Raw genomic sequence first — 18,396 nt, forward strand, 5'->3', positions numbered from 1 at the left:
TGGACTCTGGGGCAGAGCAGCTGGGGCGCTGCCGATTGGTCCTGCAGCGCCCGCTCTGGGCACTACTGGACCAACCCGGCAGCACCCCAGCTGCTCTGCCCCAGGTCCTGATTCAGCCGCTGCTGGTCAGTTTCAGCAGCGGCTGAATCAGGACGCCTGGGGCAGAGCAGATGGGGTGCTGCTAGGTTGGTCCAGTAGCACCCAGGAGCGGCGCTACTGGAGCAACCCAGCAGCACCCCAGCTGCTCTGCCCCAGGCGTCCCCAAGTCAGCTTCTGCTGAAACTGACCAGCGCTGACTACAGGAAGCCCCAGGCAGAGTTGCTCTGCCCCGGGCTTCCTGGAATCAGCTGCTGATCAGTTTCAGCAGCAGCGGACTTGGGGACGCCTGGGGTTCTTAAGTTGATTCTGTATGTAAGTCAGAACTGGCGGTCAGTTTCAGCAGTGTCTGAATCTGGACGCCAGTTCGGACTTACATACAGATTCAACTTAAGAACAAACCTACAGTCCCTATCTTGTACGTAACCCGGGGACTGCCTGTATTGTGCTGGTCTGTTAAGGTGCGTCTACACAGCACTGTAACTCAAAATAAGATACACAATTTGAGCTACGCAAATTGTGTATCTTATTTCGATGCTATTTTGAAATAGCTTATTTCACCATTTGGCGCTGTCTTCACAGCACCAAATTTCAAAATAAAGCGCTATTCCGAAAACTCCCTTACTCCTCATAAAATGGGGTTTACAGGGACATTGGAATAGTGAGCCCAAAATAACAGGCTTGCTGTGAAGACGCGGAATAGCTATTTTGGGATAGTCCAGTATCCCAAAATAGTGTTACAGTGTAGACATACCCTTAGGGAAGAAGGTGGGTTGGGTTTGTCAGGAAGGGAAAAGCACTATAGAGGCAGTCCCCGGGTTACGTACAAGATAGGGACTGTAGGTTTGTTCTTAAGTTGAATCTGTATGTAAGTCGGAACTGGCGTCCAGATTCAGCCGCTGCTGAAACTGACCGCCAGTTCTGACTTACATACAGAATCAACTTAAGAACCCCAAGCGTCCCCAAGTCAGCTGCTGCTGAAACTGATCAGCAGCTGATTCCAGGAAGCCCGGGGCAGAGCAACCTCGGGCTTCCTGTAATCAGCGCTGGTCAGTTTCAGCAGCGGCTGACTTAGGGACGCCTGGGGCAGAGCAGCTGGGGTGCTGCTGGGTTGCTCCAGTAGCGCCGCTCCTCGGCACTACTGGACCAACCCAACAGCACCCCATCTGCTCTGCCCCAGGCGTCCTGATTCAGCCGCTGCTGAAACTGACCAGCAGCGGCTGAATCAGGACCAGAGCAGCTGGGGTGCTGCTGGGTTGGACCAGTAGCGCCCAGAGCGGCGCTGCGGGACCAACCGGCAGCACCCCAGCTGCTCTGCCACAGGCGTCCGGAGAAAAGCCTAGTCTGCTCGGGGGGGGGGGGGGGGCGTACTAGCTGCGCCCTCCCCCCACCCCAGCAGACCAGGAAGACACGGGCGGCGGACCGAGACGCACCGCGGTCCCGCCGCCTGGGTCCTCCGCGGCTTTGCTCCCAGTCTCCCTGGTCTTCTGGAGACCAGCAGACCAGGGAGACGGGGAGCAAAGCCTCTGAGGACGCCGGCAGCGGGACAGCCGCGGGGCATCTGGGCTGTCCCGCTGCCGGCTTCCCCCGTGGCTTTGCAAAGCCTCGGGGAAGCCAGCAGCGGAGCAGCCCAGGCGCGCCTGGGGTGCCCCGCTGCCCGACCCCCCCCCTCAGCTTTGCAAAGCCTCGGGAAAGCTGGCAGCGGAGCAGCCCAGGCGCGCCTGGGCTGCCTCGCTGCCTGACCCCCCCCGCAGCTTTGCAAAGCCGCGGGGAAGCCAGCAGCGGAGCAGTCCAGGCGCGCCTGAGCTGCCTCGCTGCCCGAGCCCCCCCGCAGCTGCTCCGCGGGGGGGGGAAGGCAGGGTGGGGGGCCTCAGGCAGCCCAGGCGCCCCTGGGCTGCCCGAGCCCCTCCGCGGCTTTGCTCTGCGTCTTCCTGGTCTGCAGACCAGGGAGACGCAGAGAAAGCCCCAGAGTACACGAGCGGCAGGACCGTGAGATCCCGCAGTCCGTGTACTCTGGGGCAGCCCCGTTCGTAACTGCGGATCCGACATAAGTCGGATCCGCGTAAGTCGGGGACTGCCTGTACTTATTCTCTTCTAAAATTAATCATCGGGTTAGATAAGCTTAGCAGTGTGAGTGAAATTTCACTACTGGAATTATTTTTATTGTTTTTGTTTTTAAAGATATTCCTACATTTTAGGGAAAGGGGCCTTTTTGTTGTATGTTAATAAAAATAAATAAGACATTGTAGGTGCAATTCCACATTCTTTGTGAACCCAAAACTCTGTTTAAAATCAGTTGAAGGTTTTTGGTGTGCGAGGCATGCTGAATTAGATCTTGTATCTTTTGCAATTCTAGTAATTCGATATTAAAGCATTACGGAATCCTACTTTTGATATATTATATGTGGATGGCATAAAATACCGTAGCCACGACAGTGCTGGAGTCAGAATTCTCTTCCCAGACAGATGAAGGAAAATGACAAAACTTCCTTTGGAAGTTTATTTCTTTCTTGTTGATGACCCAACCTCTGAGTGAAGAGATTAGGGTTTTGGTTAGTGTCTTTTATTGCCATGAGAACCATGTGCCTCAAAGCGTAATAATGATTACTACGTTAAACATTTTCTTTAAACTATAAAAGTGTCCATCTCCCTCTTTAGAGCTATAAAAAATTAAGGATCCCATAGCTGCCTTAATTCTGAATTTGTTTACTTTGTGTATTTAATTCAGGTTACCACCAATTCATGTATTTAACATTCAAAATATTTAAAAGGAAAAGCTTCCATATTTATAACCTTTTAAGGCTTGATCATCAAAAATTTGTAGGAGCCCAAGAGCAGAGTAAAGGCCAGGCTTGACAAATCCCTGTTTGGAAAAATTTAGTGGCGGTTGGGCCTGCTTTGGATGGGGAGTTGGACTAGATGACCTCTTGAGGTCTCTTCCAACCCTAATCTATAATTTTATGATAAAACAAGAAAATGTCCAGTTGATGGCTTATACATACAATGAAAGCACTAAATTAGAGATGAAGTGAGTGATGACATTACTAGGGTTAATTCTGATTCTAGCCTCCAAAATCCTGTTGTTATCATTAGACCTGAAAAGAAGCCATTTCTTTTAACTGATCCAACAACCTGCTTAGATGGGGAAAACTCCTACTTCCATCTCTATTGAGACCAGAATCTTGAGAAAAATAACATGATGGAATGTTTATTGAAGCAATTAACACCTGCTAATCTGCTCCAACAACAATGAATTCTGGGTTTTTTTCCCCAAATTGGCCCGATGATTTTAATTTTAAAGATACAGCTTTGTCTCTTTTCTTGAAATAGCCTTTGGAATTATTTCACATTTTAAAATCAAACTGTAAAAATACCTTTCCATCCCCCCTTGCTCCTCCCCCACAAAAAAAACCTCCCAAAACTACATTGCTGTCCCTCTGGAAACTAGGTCCTGCAATGATTAGTCATGGGAACAGTACCAATAAGAATATAAGAACATAAGAATGGCCTTACTGGATCAGACCAATGGTCTATCTATTCCATTATCCTGTCTGCCGACAGTGGCCAATACCAGATGCCCCAGAGGGAGGGAACACAACAGGTAATCATCACATTATCACTCTCTTGACATCCATCTCCAGACAAACAAAGGCTAGGGACACTTTTCCTACCCATCCTGTCTAATAGTCATTGATGGACCTAACCTCCATGAATCTATCTAGCTCTTTTTTAAACCATGTTAAAGTTCTAGCCTTCACCACATCCTCTGGCAGGGAGTTCCACAGGTTGACTGTGTGCTGAGTGAAGAAAAACTTCCTTTTGTTTGTTTTAAACCTGCTGCCTATTAATTTCATTTGGTGGCTCCTAGTTCTTATATTGTGGGAATAAGTAAATAACTTTTCCTTATTCACTTTTTCCACACCAGTCATGATTTTATAGACCTCTATGATATCCACCCTTAGGGTGTGTCTACACTGCACCGTTTCCGAAATAATGACCATTATTCCGGAAAAACAATACTAGTGTCCACGCTGCAATTGCGTTATTTCAACAGAAAGTCAAAATAATGTACGGCTTTTTCCAATACCAGTAGCCAATACCAGACATGATCCCTCTCCTGTCACCAACTTCCAGACAAACAGAGGCCAGGGATACCATTCCTACTCAGCCTGGCTAATAGCCATTGATGGATCTATCCTCCATGAATCTATCTAGCTCTTTTTTGAGCCTTGTTAAAATCCTAGGGTATGTCTACCCTGCGAGCTTCTTTTGGAATAAGCTTTTCCTGGAAAACACTGATTGGACGCTATCTTGCATTTAAGGCCACCCGGAACCAGTTGAGGTGGGACATTAAGTCAGCAATTACTTCCAGGTGCTGTTGTCTAAGACTATCTGAGATGCGTGCTTAAAGGGACCCCTCTGGACAGCCATTTCTCAGGTTCTTCTGCTTGCTTGCCTACCTCTCTGAGGGACAGCAAAGCATTTGCAGTGCATGCTCTGCTTTTGGATACCACAGCATACTCCTTGCCATGGAGCCGGAGCTACCTCTGGGCATGCGATGGCCCCACACTGTCATGCTGCAGTTTCTGCAGGCTGCCTTCATGGTCCTGCATGAGTTGGACTCAGAGCTCATCGAGATCCTCTGCCTATGTGCGGGAACAAGGCCCTTGCAACCACACACCACGGTTCCGGAGGCTGGACACCAGTTCTTACTGGTGGGACCGGCAGGTGATGGAGCGGTGGGACGACCAGCAGTGGCTCCCCAACTTACGAATGAGGAAGGAGACATACATGGAGCTGTGTCTATGGCTTGCCCCTGCCCTCCATCGATGGGACACCCAGATGTGACCCGCCATCCCCCTGGAGAAGTGGGTCACTATCACCATCTGGAAGCTTGCCACGCCAGACAGTTACTGGTCTGTGTGCAACCAGTTCGGCGTGGGAAAGTCCACTGTCGGGGCCCTCCTCATGGTGGTAAGACACTCTCAGACTGGAGTCCCTGGATGGGGGGGGGGAGTACTGGAAAAGGGGACCTAGGGAAAATGGGGTTGGGGTATAGGGAGTGGAATGGGGGTGGGAGAAAAGCCCTGCCCCCCAGGGGTTCTGCAGTCCCAACCTCACACAGCCCTGCCGGGGGGGAGGGACGAGAGGGCAACTTCATAGGGGTAGTTCCTTGAGTGTTTGTGGGGGAGAACAAGGGGAGGGTCAGGGACCTCTCAAGGGCTCAGGCACCCCCTTTGATTCACTGTTTTTGTGTCTTTGTTTGTCTCCTGCAGGTGGTGAGGGCCATAAACACTGTCCTGCTGTGCAGGGTTATTCGTTTGGGAGACCAGGACCTCATCGTGGCCAGATTTGCTGCCTTGGGCTTCCCTAACTCCAGGGGGACCATAGATGGAACCCACATCCACATCCAGGCCCCAGACCATTGAGCTGCCCAGTGCATCAACCACAAGGGCCATTTTTCGATGGTCCTGCAGGTCCTGGTCGACCACCATGGACAGTTTTTGGGTATTTTCGTAGGATGGTTGGAGAGGGTGCATGATGCCCACGTGTTCAGAAACTCCAGCCTCTACCATAAGCTGGAGGCTGGCATATTCTTCCCCCAGTCTCACTTCAGGGTTGGGGATGTGGAGATGCCACTGTGTATCACAGGGGACGCATGCTACCCCCTCATGCTGTGGCTTATGAAGCTGTACACCGACCACCTGGACCTGAGCAATGACAATTTCAGTGCCCGCCTGGGCAGGGCTCGCATCCAGGTGGAATGCACCTTTGGGTGCTTGAAGGTGCGGTTCAGGTGCCTCCTGACCTGCCTCGATGTGGGAGAGCACAACATCCCCCAGGTAGTCTCAGCCTGTTGTGTTCTCTACAACATTGTGGAGGAAGGGGGCGGTCTTCCTTCTGGGGCAGGGGGCAGAGGCCAGCTGGGAGGTATGGGTCTTCAAGCAGCCACGCAGAGCTGCCATCTGCCAGACTCATCAGGTGGGGGTGCACATACTGAAGGACCCCAGGACCTCTCCCCAGGGCCTCCCCACTAGGGGCCTTTGCCTTGCCCCTCTATGCCTTTCCCACAATAACCCCTCCCTTCCCCCCTTCCCTGTATATTCAATAAAAACAATAGTTTTGTTTTCAAAAAAAGTATTTTTTTTAAAGTAACTGGGGAGAAAGGGGGCTGAGAACCTGGATATGGGGAGGGAGAGGTGGGGCTGAGAACCTTAGAGGAAGGAGGAGAGGCTCAGAGCTGGAGCTGAGAGTGACGCATGGTGTGGCTGGAAGTTCCACCTCAGGTCCGGGGACTTCAGAAACCTTGGGGGTGAGGAGTTCCAGGGAGAACAGAGGGGTAGGCAGGAGGGGGGGCTGGAGTAGTGTCAGGCCTAGCAGGGGGGCGGAGTCAGGCATGGTAAGGGGGTCAGGGATAGGCATGGCCAGGGAAGTGGGGGTTGGCATGGGTGGGGGAGCAGGGGTTGGCATGAAAAGGGGGGCAGGGACAGGAGCCAGATAGGCTGCCATCTCCCGGACAATGGCACACATATTGAGGCCCTGCTGCACCAGCTTGGTCCATATCTGGGCTGGACATTGTGGGTACGTCTAGACTACATGTCTCTGGCGACAGAGGCACGTAGATTAGACTACCCGGCGTAGGACAATGAAGCGGCGATTTAAATAATCGCCGCTTCATTTAAATTTAAATGGCTGCCGCGCTGAGCCGATCAGCTGTTTGTTGGCTCAGCGTGGTAGTCTGGACGCTCCGCAGTCGACACAAAGACATTTGTCAAACTCCCAGGTATGCCTCATCCCAGGAAGCATACCTGGGAGATCAACAAATGCCTTTGATGTCGACTGTGGAGCGTCCAGACTACCACGCTGAGCTGACAAACAGCTGATCCGCTCAGCGCGGTAGCCATTTAAATTTAAATGAAGCCATTTAAATTTAAATGATTTCCTACGCCGGGTAGTCTAATCTACACGCCTCTCTCTCCAGAGGCATGTAGTCTAGACGTACCCTGTGTGTCATCCCAGACCTTCTGGGCCAGCGTCTGCTGCATGTCCCAGAAGACAGCCACATGCTCCCTCATTAAGTCCTCCTGGACCCTGTGGCTCCTCTGGGGTTGGGCGGCTGGCTCTGCTGGTGGTGATCACCCCACAGTAACAGCTGGTCTCGCTAAATAGAATAAAGAGAGGTGGTCAGTTATCCCTGGAGAGACTATCCCTGAGGCTTTGCCCTCAGTGAGCTGAGAGCAACAATCCTTGGGCCACAGGATGTTGAGGTCCCGGGAGCAAGGCCATGAGTGGCCTGGCATCTCCTCTGACTGGTATTTTCAAATTACTCCAGGGACTCATGCAGCCTTAATGCTAAAATTCTGTATTATTACATAAACACAGAGACACAGGTTGAGTGGCAGAGGGAGAGCTTATATTTTGTTTTCTAAAACCTGTTCCTGCTGATTTGGCTTTTTGTCATACCAGCCATTAAAATCTCAGGTTTAAAACTGCAGTTGGGGCCTATTAATACAACTGATATTAAAAAACAATGAAGTTGAACTGACTTTCAAGGACCCTGTATATTGAGGCTCTGATTATCCACTCACATAGAATGGTTTTAATCTGACATGACTCTGTACTATTCCTGATTTACATCAGTGTGAGGACAAATAGTTTCTGAATATTTTGAATCTTTTAAGTTCCTTAAGCCCTGAACCAGTGCTGCATTTTCTGTTCTATACAATTATTTTTTTTCTTTTTTTTAAATTGTGGCAAGGCCCCATGTAAAATCATATGCCTCTAACATTAGCCTCTAACAATTAAGTGTTAAACAAGTGTTTGTCTTCCTAATATTTCTTTTGTGGGTAGTGCCCAAAGGCACCAATCAGGATTGGAGCCCCATTGTTCTAAGATCTCGACAAACATTTTGGCATCTCCCTCTGTTTTCACTAGGGCACACAGTTCATTTTCGATTACATGCTGCTTATTTTTTTAACCAGCTATGTGCTGCTTTCCTTGCTACTGAACCAGATATTTTTGGGGCACACCATTTTTCTGTGTTGTGCCCCTTTAATACTACTGAATGGGGAAGAGAGGAGATGGCTGCTCTATTTTCTTTCGTTCTTTCTTTCTCTCTTTCTTTCCTCCAAACTGGAGTTTGACGTATTCCTCCTAGATACTAAATGACCAATCAGACGGTTACTAAGGAGGTAATCTAGCCAATCGGTCAACGTTGCTACCTGTGGGTAATATTTTTAGCCGGGGAGAAAGAAAGAAAGAGAAAAAGAAATACACAAGGCAATTATTTGTTGCTGATTGTGGCTGTTCTCTCTTTCTCCCCCAACTGCTTTTGTATAATCTGCCCATCACACTGTCCCTGAACGGATGTAACACTTTCTCTCCCCCCTTAGCAGGGTGGCACCAGCTGCGGTGAGCCTGGCCTAGTGGCTCATTGTCACGCCTATGGAAATAGGATCTCTGCTCCCCCCCCTTTTCTTCTGGCTACCCAGCCCCCTCTGTCTGAGTGACAGTTTTCCTCACCCAATCGCTTTTCAAGGATGGCCCTTCCCACCTCCTCTAGCCTCTTTTCCCTTCCTCACCTCCCCCCAAGCTCCTCCTCCCTCCTGCTTTCCTCGCCCTCCCTTTTCTTCTCTCCCTGCCCCCCTCCCAAGGTGACTCAGTGGCAACAGGGCCCCACACTGGGTGGAGGAGGTTACACCGGTGGGTGGTGCTGGACCTGGGCATTGGTGACTGATACCTCTGGCAACCAGTGGCAGTAGACTAGAAGGTGGAGCTGCTCCCTGCGTCACACTGTCTCCCCAGGAGAGGGGGTGGGGGTGGGAGAGCAGGACCAGTTACCCCCCTTTGCCCTTGAGAGCTGCAAAGGGGATGGGGTGAGGGGAGGGTGATCCTAGCAGGCAGCCTCTGCAGTAATATTTCTCTGGGTGGGGGTATAAATGTTTTACTTTGTCCTATTCACCTCACCAGCTCCCTCCGTCCCTCCCTCCCTAACTAGCTCTTCCCTCCCTCTGCCTGCTGAGGCACCCCAGAGATCATGGGAGATGTAGTTCCATGCAGCCTGCCCCCATTACTGAAGGAGTGGGAAGGGGGTGACGTAGGGTGTTGATGCAAGCAGACTCTGACACTGGGAGGAGGGGAGAGATGTAGAGGGCAGACACTCCTCTCTAGCCCCCAGGAGGGACACAAAGGGAAAGGGGGAGGGTATGTGGAAAGGAGGGGAGTGTTGGAAGCATAGGGAGTAGATATATTTATGGGGCAGGTTCACACAGGGAGGTGGGGAGGACGAGATAGTGAGGAGAGAGACTATGGAGCAGGGGAGGAGATAAAGAGCTAAGAAGAGACGCAGGGAGGAGGGGGATGCACAACACCAGGGATGGGGGGGAGTATGATATGCGGAGGAATCGGGATAATCAAGGGAAAGCAGCAGGGGCAGGAAGATTACAGGAGGAAGGGAAGGGAGGTGGAGAAGACAGGCAGGGCAGTGGGAGGTGCAATAGGGCAGAAGGAATCAATCCAAGATGTGAAATGAGCATGGGAGGGCTCAAGCAGAGGTAAGGGGGGGGCTGTTGGGTGGGAGAGGGAGAGAAGAGGCGGGAGAAGGAGCTTTGGAGTGGGGAGGGGCAGATAGGTATATGTGAGGGAGGACTGAGAGAAGTGTCCAGACGTGGTGATGCGAGAGGGATGGGAGGAGAAGGGGCCAAGCAGGGTGAAGAGGGAGGGACGGGCAGGGGAGCAGACAAAGGTAAGAGGTTGAGAGGGGGGAGCAGGCAGGGGTATGGGAGAAGGAGATAGATGGGTTGGGAGGAGAAGGGGCCAGGCGGGGTGGAGTTGGGAGAGATGGGCAGGGGAGCAAGCAGGAGGGAGGGAGAGGCAGGCAGGGTGGGAGTAGCAGGGATGGGACTAGGCAGGGATAGGCGGTTGAGAGGGAGGGGCGGGCAGGGGCGTGGCTGGAGAAGGGGCCGGGCGGTGGGAGGGTCACCCCGGGCACGGCAGTGCGCTGGGGGCGGGGCCAGGCGGGGCTGGGGGCGGGGCCCTGAAGGGGGCGGGGGGAGGGAGGGTATATATACGGGCGCGGCAGGCGCCCTGGCGCAGGAGACGGAGCCGAGCTGCTGCGGCGGAGCGCGCCCGGCCCGGGGTGTGAACAGCGCAGCCCCTCCCCCTTCCCCGCAGGGAGCCGGCTCTCGGACATGGGGGTTCGGCACTGAGCCCCCCCGCACGCTCACTGGGACTGTTTGCACTACCCCACCCCGGTGAGTACCGCTCCGCCTCGGGGCCAGTGCCGGCGGGGCGGGCTCTGCCGCCGGGGGAGGGGGGAGCAGACGCGGTGAGGTGGCTCTGAGTGAGGGGCCGGCACAGCCTGCGAGGGGCGGTGGAGCGTAGGGGGCGTTGGCACGGCCCCGGGGTGGGGGCGGTGGCGCATACGGCGGGGGGGGGGAGGTGGATTGGTACGGCCCCAGCGGGGGGCAGGGCGGTGGACTGTGGACTGTGTGGGGAATTGACCCGGCCCCGGTGGGGGGCGTGAAGGGGGAAAACGGGCTGAGGGGGAGGGTTGGTACGGCCCGGGGGGGGGGAGAGGGTTGGTACGGCCCGGGGGGGGGGGAGAGGGTTGGTACGGCCCGGGGGGGGGGGAGCTCGGGGAGGTGGAGGAGAAGGTGGTGGACCGAGGGGAGGTGGCACGGCCCCGACCGGGGGGGGGGGGGATGGTGGAGTGTGTGGGGTGGCACGGCTGTGGTGGGGCGAGGACAGTGGAATGTGGGGAGGGTGGGCATGGCCGGGGAGGGTGGTGGAGGGGTGGCATGGCCTTGGGCGTGGATGGAAGTTGTGGGGGGGGGGAGGGGTTGACACAGCCTTGGGTGGAGGAAGGGCTGTGGGGTGTGGAGGGGAGGGTTGGCGCAGCCTAGTATGGAGGAAGAGCAGTGGAGAGTAGGGGGAGGTTAGCACAGTTTGGGTGGTTGGCTCAGCCCTGGGCTGGGGCAGGAGCACACTCAGTATAGTGAGGGTTTTCACATTCAGGGGCAGGAGGGTAGGGGAGTGCAATTGGGGGGAGTGGTCAGTGGAGCAAAAGGTTGGCACAGCCCTGGGGGGAGGGGAGGGGAGGGGAGTGGAGCAGGGCAGGAAGTTGGCACAGCTCAGAGAACAGTGGTGTGGAATTGGGGGAAAGAGAGTAGAGTTGGGGGTGTGGGGATTGGCACAGTCCAGGTGGAGGTCTGCTGGTGGGGATGGGGGGGGTTGGCATAGCCCAGAGGGAGTAACACAACTGGAGTGTGGGGTGTGAGATTGGAACAGCCCTATGGGGGAGGAGGTGGCACAGCCCTGTTGGGAAGGAAGGGGAATGGGGCAAAAAGAGCGTGGGTAGGGCCTGACAACTCCAGCTGGGAAGGAGGTGCTTTAGTCAGTAGCACAGCTATGGGGACCCTCCCAGAGCAGTTCTTTGTACACATTATGGTTTAGACTCTAGGAATGAGTTATAATGTGTTCCCTCCTGCTGGGCCTTTTAACCAGCGGTAATAGTCCTGTCCTCTAGGGCTCTGCCTAATCAAGAAAACATTGAGGGATGCCACTGGGAATGGGGTACAGAAGAATGATACTGGCCTTGCTGGTGCCTAAGAGAGAACTTGGGTTATCCCTTTTCTGGCCAGTCATGCCTCTTCCCCTTTATTTTGTCTCTTGTGTGCTCAGTAAATACTCTTCCTTCTCTTGCTGCTGTTGTTGGAGCTCCTAGGGCTGTGAGCAGAAATCTAATGAGACCCAACTGCTTGGTTATGTAACTTCCCACATACTGCTTAAGGCTCTTGCTTTTAACCCCCACTGCTATTGCTATTAGCATAATGAACATGCTTAGATACCTTAGAAATGTCATCCTCTTTAAAATAAAAAACTATTTTCAGTGTTCAAGGTGTTTGGTTTATACAATTGCTTATACAAAGGGGCTTACCAGAATTGGTAGTTTCTGCTAAGTGTTTTTGAGGATCATTATTTCCTAAAGGACATGGGGGAGCAGAGATGAAAGATGGATTCATAAATTATTTTAGTGTCCCTTTTAACTTCCCATTAGCTTTTCTATATTGACTGTGTCCCCTTTTGTAAATATCTTACTGTTTGTCCTTGATCTTTCCTTATCCCCACCCAGTGCTGATCCAGCAAATGTTTAAAGGTCGCCTTATCATACAGCCTCTCAGGCTGTTCCCATATCATGTTTGAGGGGAAAGAAGGGGATGATTAAAGGAGGCTTTAAAATGGGGCTAAACTTTGCAAAGCTCCCCAATTGGGTTAGGACACAAAAATGGGACTGCAGATTTTGGAAATTGGCTTTGACTGTTCCAACTGATTTACTAAATTTAATACAGTAAATAGTTGTCATACTGTTCCAGACCCCCTATCCCCCCAAAAAAAAGCTTTAAGTAATATATTGCTATAGGTATTGATTCAAAATATTTTTTTCTGCTTAAGTTAGGATTGAAACTCCATTTTTAAATCTGACTGTTATACTAAGGTATTGCAGGATTTTCCTTAGAGGCATATAATTTTATTTATTTATCCATTTATTTATATATATATATAATAATAAATATATATATATATATAAAATCCCTTGTTTTAATTGTATATTTATATGAATTTTCATTATACTCTTAGTGGAATAACTTCCATGGGTTCATTTTATATGTAGTATAAAATCTGAGGCGGGAGAGAGGCAGAGAGGCAATCTGGTGAAAGAGTATTGATCCTATTGGTTATAATAGTTTTATCAAGTTCCCAAATATGTTGGCACACTTTAAAATGTGCATATAGCTGATATTTAAGTAATTTTATAGAAGCTGAAAATTTTTGAACCAGTAGATAAGAATGGATTCACTGACCATTCTTTTACCAGCCATAATCAAGACAAAAAAAGTGTATTTGCTCTATTGCATGATTGTGCACAGTGTGAAAAATATTCTTGTAATAGTTATGGAGGGAGGGAAAAGAATCCCTGTCTTTGGACAATGGGCACTTACTTCAGTTATATTTTTTCCATCAAATGCACACAGTTTTGTGCAGGTGTTTTGCTTTGACTTAGATATATGTGGCCTAGTTAAATTATACAAGTGCCAAAATTCATGTAAAACAACCAGTAGATATTTTAACTATATCTGTAACTTATAGCCCAACTGATGTTTGCAAACCTTAAAATGGAGTTGTTTGGTGGTAGTTGTTTTTTTTTGGTTTTGTTTGTTGTTTTTTTGACCGAGACCTTTTATCCTAAGTCAGTAGCTTGGTGCTAAATTTTGCAGCTGAGTTCTATAAATCACCCAGAATAGGGGGTTGGTAATTGAACCCCTGACAGGCCTGGCACAGTTAGCATTGCCATGACGTCTTAGACACACACTTGCTGTTTTGCAAATAACTTCAAGGGCTGAACTGCAAGCTCAAATGATTTTGAAATACCTCATGCTATACTCTTTAAACACCTTCCTAATGTATCTTTCTTAGTGTTTGTAAGTTCTGCTAAATGCATTTGCTGTCCTTTGTTTTAACAGTCACGTTCAAAGGCAATGCATTACAAATGTTCTCTGTTGAGAAGTAACCTATTTCTAGGTAGAGGGTGAGGCCAAAATATTAGGCCTTGGAGCCTGATCTGCTGCCTTCCTTATTTGGATATATTTGCTTTTGTTTTTTCTTAAAGGAACAAGAACACTCAAGGTGAAGGATAATAATCTACTAGAATCAGCACTTTGAATGAAATTTTGTTTCCCTGTGGCATCTTGAACACTTTTTTCTTCTTTGGGTTTTGAAACAGACATTTAACTTTGGCATAGCAGCTATGCAGCTTGAAATCCAAGTAGCACTCAATTTTATTATTTCATACTTGTACAATAAACTTCCCAGACGACGTGTCAACATTTTTGGTGAAGAACTTGAAAGACTTCTTAAAAAGAAGTATGAAGGGCACTGGTATCCAGAAAAGCCATACAAAGGATCAGGGTATAGATGTATACATGTAGGGGAGAAAGTGGACCCAGTCATAGAGCAAGCATCCAAAGAGAGTGGTTTGGACATTGATGATGTTCGCAGCAACCTGCCTCAGGATCTTAGTGTTTGGATTGACCCATTTGAGGTTTCATATCAGATTGGTGAAAAGGGACCAGTGAAAGTGCTTTATGTGGATGATAATGAAAATGGATGTGAGTTGGATAAGGAAATCAAGAACAGCTTTAACCCAGAGGCCCAGGTGTTTATGCCAATTAGTGATCCAGCTTCTTCAGTGTCTAGCTCTCCTTCTCCTCCCTTTGGTCACTCTGCTGCTGTGAGCCCAACTTTCATGCCCCGTTCCACTCAGCCTTTAACCTTCACCACTGCCACATTTGCTGCCACCAAGTTTGGCTCGACCAAAATGAAGAATAGCGGCCGTAGCAACAAGGTCGCCCGCACTTCTCCCACCAACCTTGGCTTGAATGTCAATGACTTATTGAAGCAGAAAGCCCTTTCCTCCTCCATGCACTCGCTCTATGGGCTTGGCCTAGGCAGTCAGCAGCAGCAACAGCAAAAGACTTCTGCCCTTTCTCCTAATGCAAAGGAGTTCATTTTCCCTAACATGCAGGGTCAAGGTAGTACCAGTAGCATATTTCCTGGTGACAGCCCCCTTAACCTCAGTCCTCTCCAGTACAACAATGCCTTTGATATGTTTGCAGCCTATGGAGGTCTAAATGAGAAGTCTTTTGTTGATGGCTTGAATTTCAGCTTAAACAACATGCAGTATTCTAACCAGCAATTCCAGCCTGTTATGGCTAACTAAAATTAAAACAAAAATGAAATACAAATAAATCCTATTGTACAAGTTCAAATGCACGTACCCAAGGGTGTGTCTTTTTTCCACCTCTTGAGAATTTTTTAAAGCTTGTAGTATGAATACATTCAAGCTTGGTTAGATGAATACAACATGCATTTTTTTCATTTGCCAGCCAAGCACAAAGTTATTTTATACTGACTGTACATTAAAAAAATACTCAAAATATGGCCTCTTACAGTATTTAAGATATAGCAAGGACATGGCTGATTTTTTATATATATATAAAAATTGGCACTAATAAGTGGGTTTATTGGTCTTTTTTCTAATTGTATAATTTAATTTAGTACAAAGTTTGTAAAATATCAGAGTATATATATTGTTTCTACAACATGGTATTGCATTTATATCTTTTTACTACAGTGATCTGTGACAGCTGCAGCAGCTTCATGTTGTATTTTTTTTACTGAAATTGTAAAATACCCATCTTAGACATCAATTATTCTAAAAAAATTTAAAGTGTACAGAATATTCCTTAGTGGTGGAATTAAAATGTACGAAATATTTGCTTTTTTTCAAAAAAACACAAATTGTATTTTCTGTTAAAGGTTTAAAGATTTTTGCTATATATTATGGAAGAAAATGTAATCGTATATATTAATTTTGTACCTACATTGTGCAATACTTGAAAAAAGGTATAAAAGTATTTTGAGTCAGTGTCTTACATGTTAAGAGGGACTGAAATAGTTTATATTAAGTTTGTATTAAAATTCTTTAAAATTAAAAGCTGTGTGGTCTTTATTTTACTGTTGTGCTAAAGATAAGAGCACTGCAGTTATTGTGTTGCAAATGTTAATGCTGCAGAAAGTTGACTCAGTGTATCACAAAGGAATGATGGAAAGTGGTTGCTATACTTGACAAACCACAATAATGGGTTACTTTACCTAAAATAGTTCTGACAGCATACAGGTTGATTAAGTACTTGGCTATCATTATTTGAACAAACATTCACAGACAAGTTTTCCATATATCCAGTCCTTTATAACTAGATCAGGTGGTTTTTCTGTTAGTTTACCCTTGTGAATTAAGATTAAAAATAATTTTAATGTTGTAACTCTGTGATATGACATATCTAAAAAGGACTCAGGTGATTCAGTCAAGTTCACTTCCCATGTGATCTGAGTGAATTTGAATTGCTATCTCTAAAGGTCATAGATCAATGCATTAGTATTACTTTTTTGTACTAAGAAGTAATAGTTCAGAAAGTGAATAAAATTGCTGATTTACAATTAAGTAAACTGACCCTTAAACTTTCATTTTATAATCTATTTAAAAATTAATGTAACTACAGTAACTGACAATGATTAAGTTAAATGATTCCAGAAATCCATGGAACATCTGCTCCAATGTATTGGGCTTCCATATGTGACCAATGGACTTGAGTTGTCCATTTGAGTGGCCAGAAGAAAATTCAAAGGCGGCTTGAGTAACCTGCTGTCTTGAGCTGACAAAACAATTGAACCAGCAGAATATTTTGGCAGTAATTTCCCCAATAATGTTCATTGATGTTCTTCAGGAGACCTGGAACTGTCTTATTTTTAATCCTTAAAACAGCTAACAATCAAGTTTATTCAAGCTGCCCACTATAATTCTAGTTTTACAATGGAAGCAAGTTAATATAAGTATAATTGACACAGTGCTTTATATTAAAAATGCATTTTAAGCTAAAACACAATATTAATTTGAACTTGATTTTTCTGGAACTGGCCTTGGTGCGTGAGATTTGGTCTTAGTCCACTTGAGTTTACAAGACCTAGGAAGAAAATCACCACATGATTTGGTTCAAATAGAAGACTCTAGCTTTTTTTAGGAATAGCCAAGTAATGGCAGGAAAAACAAGAATCTTTGTCAACAACATGGAGAGAGGTGTCCTGCAGTGGACATCATGGGACTGTAAAGAAGTACTGGCCTAGCAAAGAGGTTTGTCAGAAATGCTGGACTGCTATCGTAAGTTCCATGATTACTAAAGTTCAGAAGCAGTTAAAGGGCATGTCTTTACTGCCAGCAAGATCGATGGGTAGTAATTGATCCAGCCCATGGCAGTATAGGCAAGGCCTGTGTGTGTTTGTTTTAAGCATTCATCCCAGTCTTTGTTTAACTAGCTTGTTTGTACTGAGTTCACCATCTGGCTTACCTTGACATTAATCAAGCAACAATGTACAAGTATAAATGAAATTCTACTGCTTAGTATCCAATTTAAATGGAATGGTTTTATTTTTAAAAGGAAATAAGTACCTCAAAGGCGTTCAAATTCAAATCTGGAAAACATTAATTAAATAACATCCTGGAAAATACACTATTTAACCTATGCTGTTATGCATTACTAGTGTTCATGTGCCTAGACTTAAGATGCCTTTCACAATTATCCAGACATTCAGCTTGGATGATTATCTGAGCCACTATCTTATGAGGCTTTGATAACTGGGATCATAATATATAGTCAAGATTTTTTGTCATTCCGCTTGTTTCACATAGATCTTTCCTGTTACAGGCTATTTTGTTTGCTCTTTCATTGCTTATTCTTTGCCATCCAAGTCATTCACTCTTATAGTATGCATCTCTGGTATTTCATAGCTGGAAGATGAAAGCAGGTGAGGCATAATCTGCAGGCAGAAAAGAAGCTTTTCAATAAAAATTCTGTATGTAGTCTCTCTTAATCCACTTAGTTGATCATACAGTAAAGTGTTGGAGTTCAATGTTACATCAAACATTTATGTTGCAACATTCTCTTAAATGAGCGCCAAGTAAATCTTCTCTTGTTTAGTTTACACATACCCACTGTTCTCTCCTCACAAAAACACTTTCTTGTGAATGCAGTGAGAAAAATGGTCAAAAGGGATTAGGGAAAAGTTTGCTTGCAAATTCTTCATATTCTCTTCTGAATGTGCAATTTACTCCTAAAATTGCCATCATTGCCTTCCAAAGATGACTTTGACATCAGACAAAGGCCAAAGTGTGTACCTGCTTCTATCTTCTGTGTACGAGTAATGTCGCGGTACCATCAAACACAAGTTGAAAAAAAAAAAGTTCCCATGTCCTAACCTTAAAATACTAAACCTGTCCAAGGTAATAGACTTCTTAAATAACTAAATTTTATAAATTGTTCAGGCTTTTAATTCTTTGATTTTTGTTACTGAATATGTACTAATTAATATTTGTATTATCTCAATTTGTGACATTTAAGTGTAACTTATTTTGATAATCCATTATAAAACATTAATAGGCTGTATAAGGTTTTCCATGCACATGCAGGCATAAAATGTGTGGAGATCCTAAGCAAGAAATAGTGCAAGCATTACACATGTGATTGAACCTCTGTAGCCCAGCACACACTGGTCTGCAACATCAATAGTCTGGCAGGATTTTAGTTAGCCAGATGTCCACTTAACATGGATGTGTCCAAGTTTTCCCATAAAACTGGTCCCATGAAGCCCTATGGTCCTGGTTCTCAGTTTTCTGTGCTGTTACTT

The 18,396-nt window shown here is 47.1% G+C and overlaps 1 protein-coding gene across 1 annotated transcript; it reads left to right on the forward strand.

Annotated features, from left to right (window-relative positions):
- The first annotated feature begins 10,163 nt into the window (after nt 1-10,163).
- Nucleotides 10,164-15,652, forward strand: TOB1 (transducer of ERBB2, 1). Its single transcript, XM_075903793.2, has 2 exons — nt 10,164-10,349; nt 13,766-15,652. Exon 2 carries the CDS (start codon nt 13,904-13,906, stop codon nt 14,873-14,875), a length of 972 nt encoding a protein of 323 aa, XP_075759908.1. The 5' UTR covers nt 10,164-10,349; nt 13,766-13,903; the 3' UTR covers nt 14,876-15,652.
- The last annotated feature ends 2,744 nt before the right edge of the window (nt 15,653-18,396 follow it).

The sequence above is a fragment of the Pelodiscus sinensis genome, chromosome 20 (assembly GCF_052426305.1).
Source record: "Pelodiscus sinensis isolate ZL-2025 chromosome 20, ASM5242630v1, whole genome shotgun sequence".
NCBI classification, from domain to species: Eukaryota; Metazoa; Chordata; order Testudines; family Trionychidae; genus Pelodiscus; species Pelodiscus sinensis.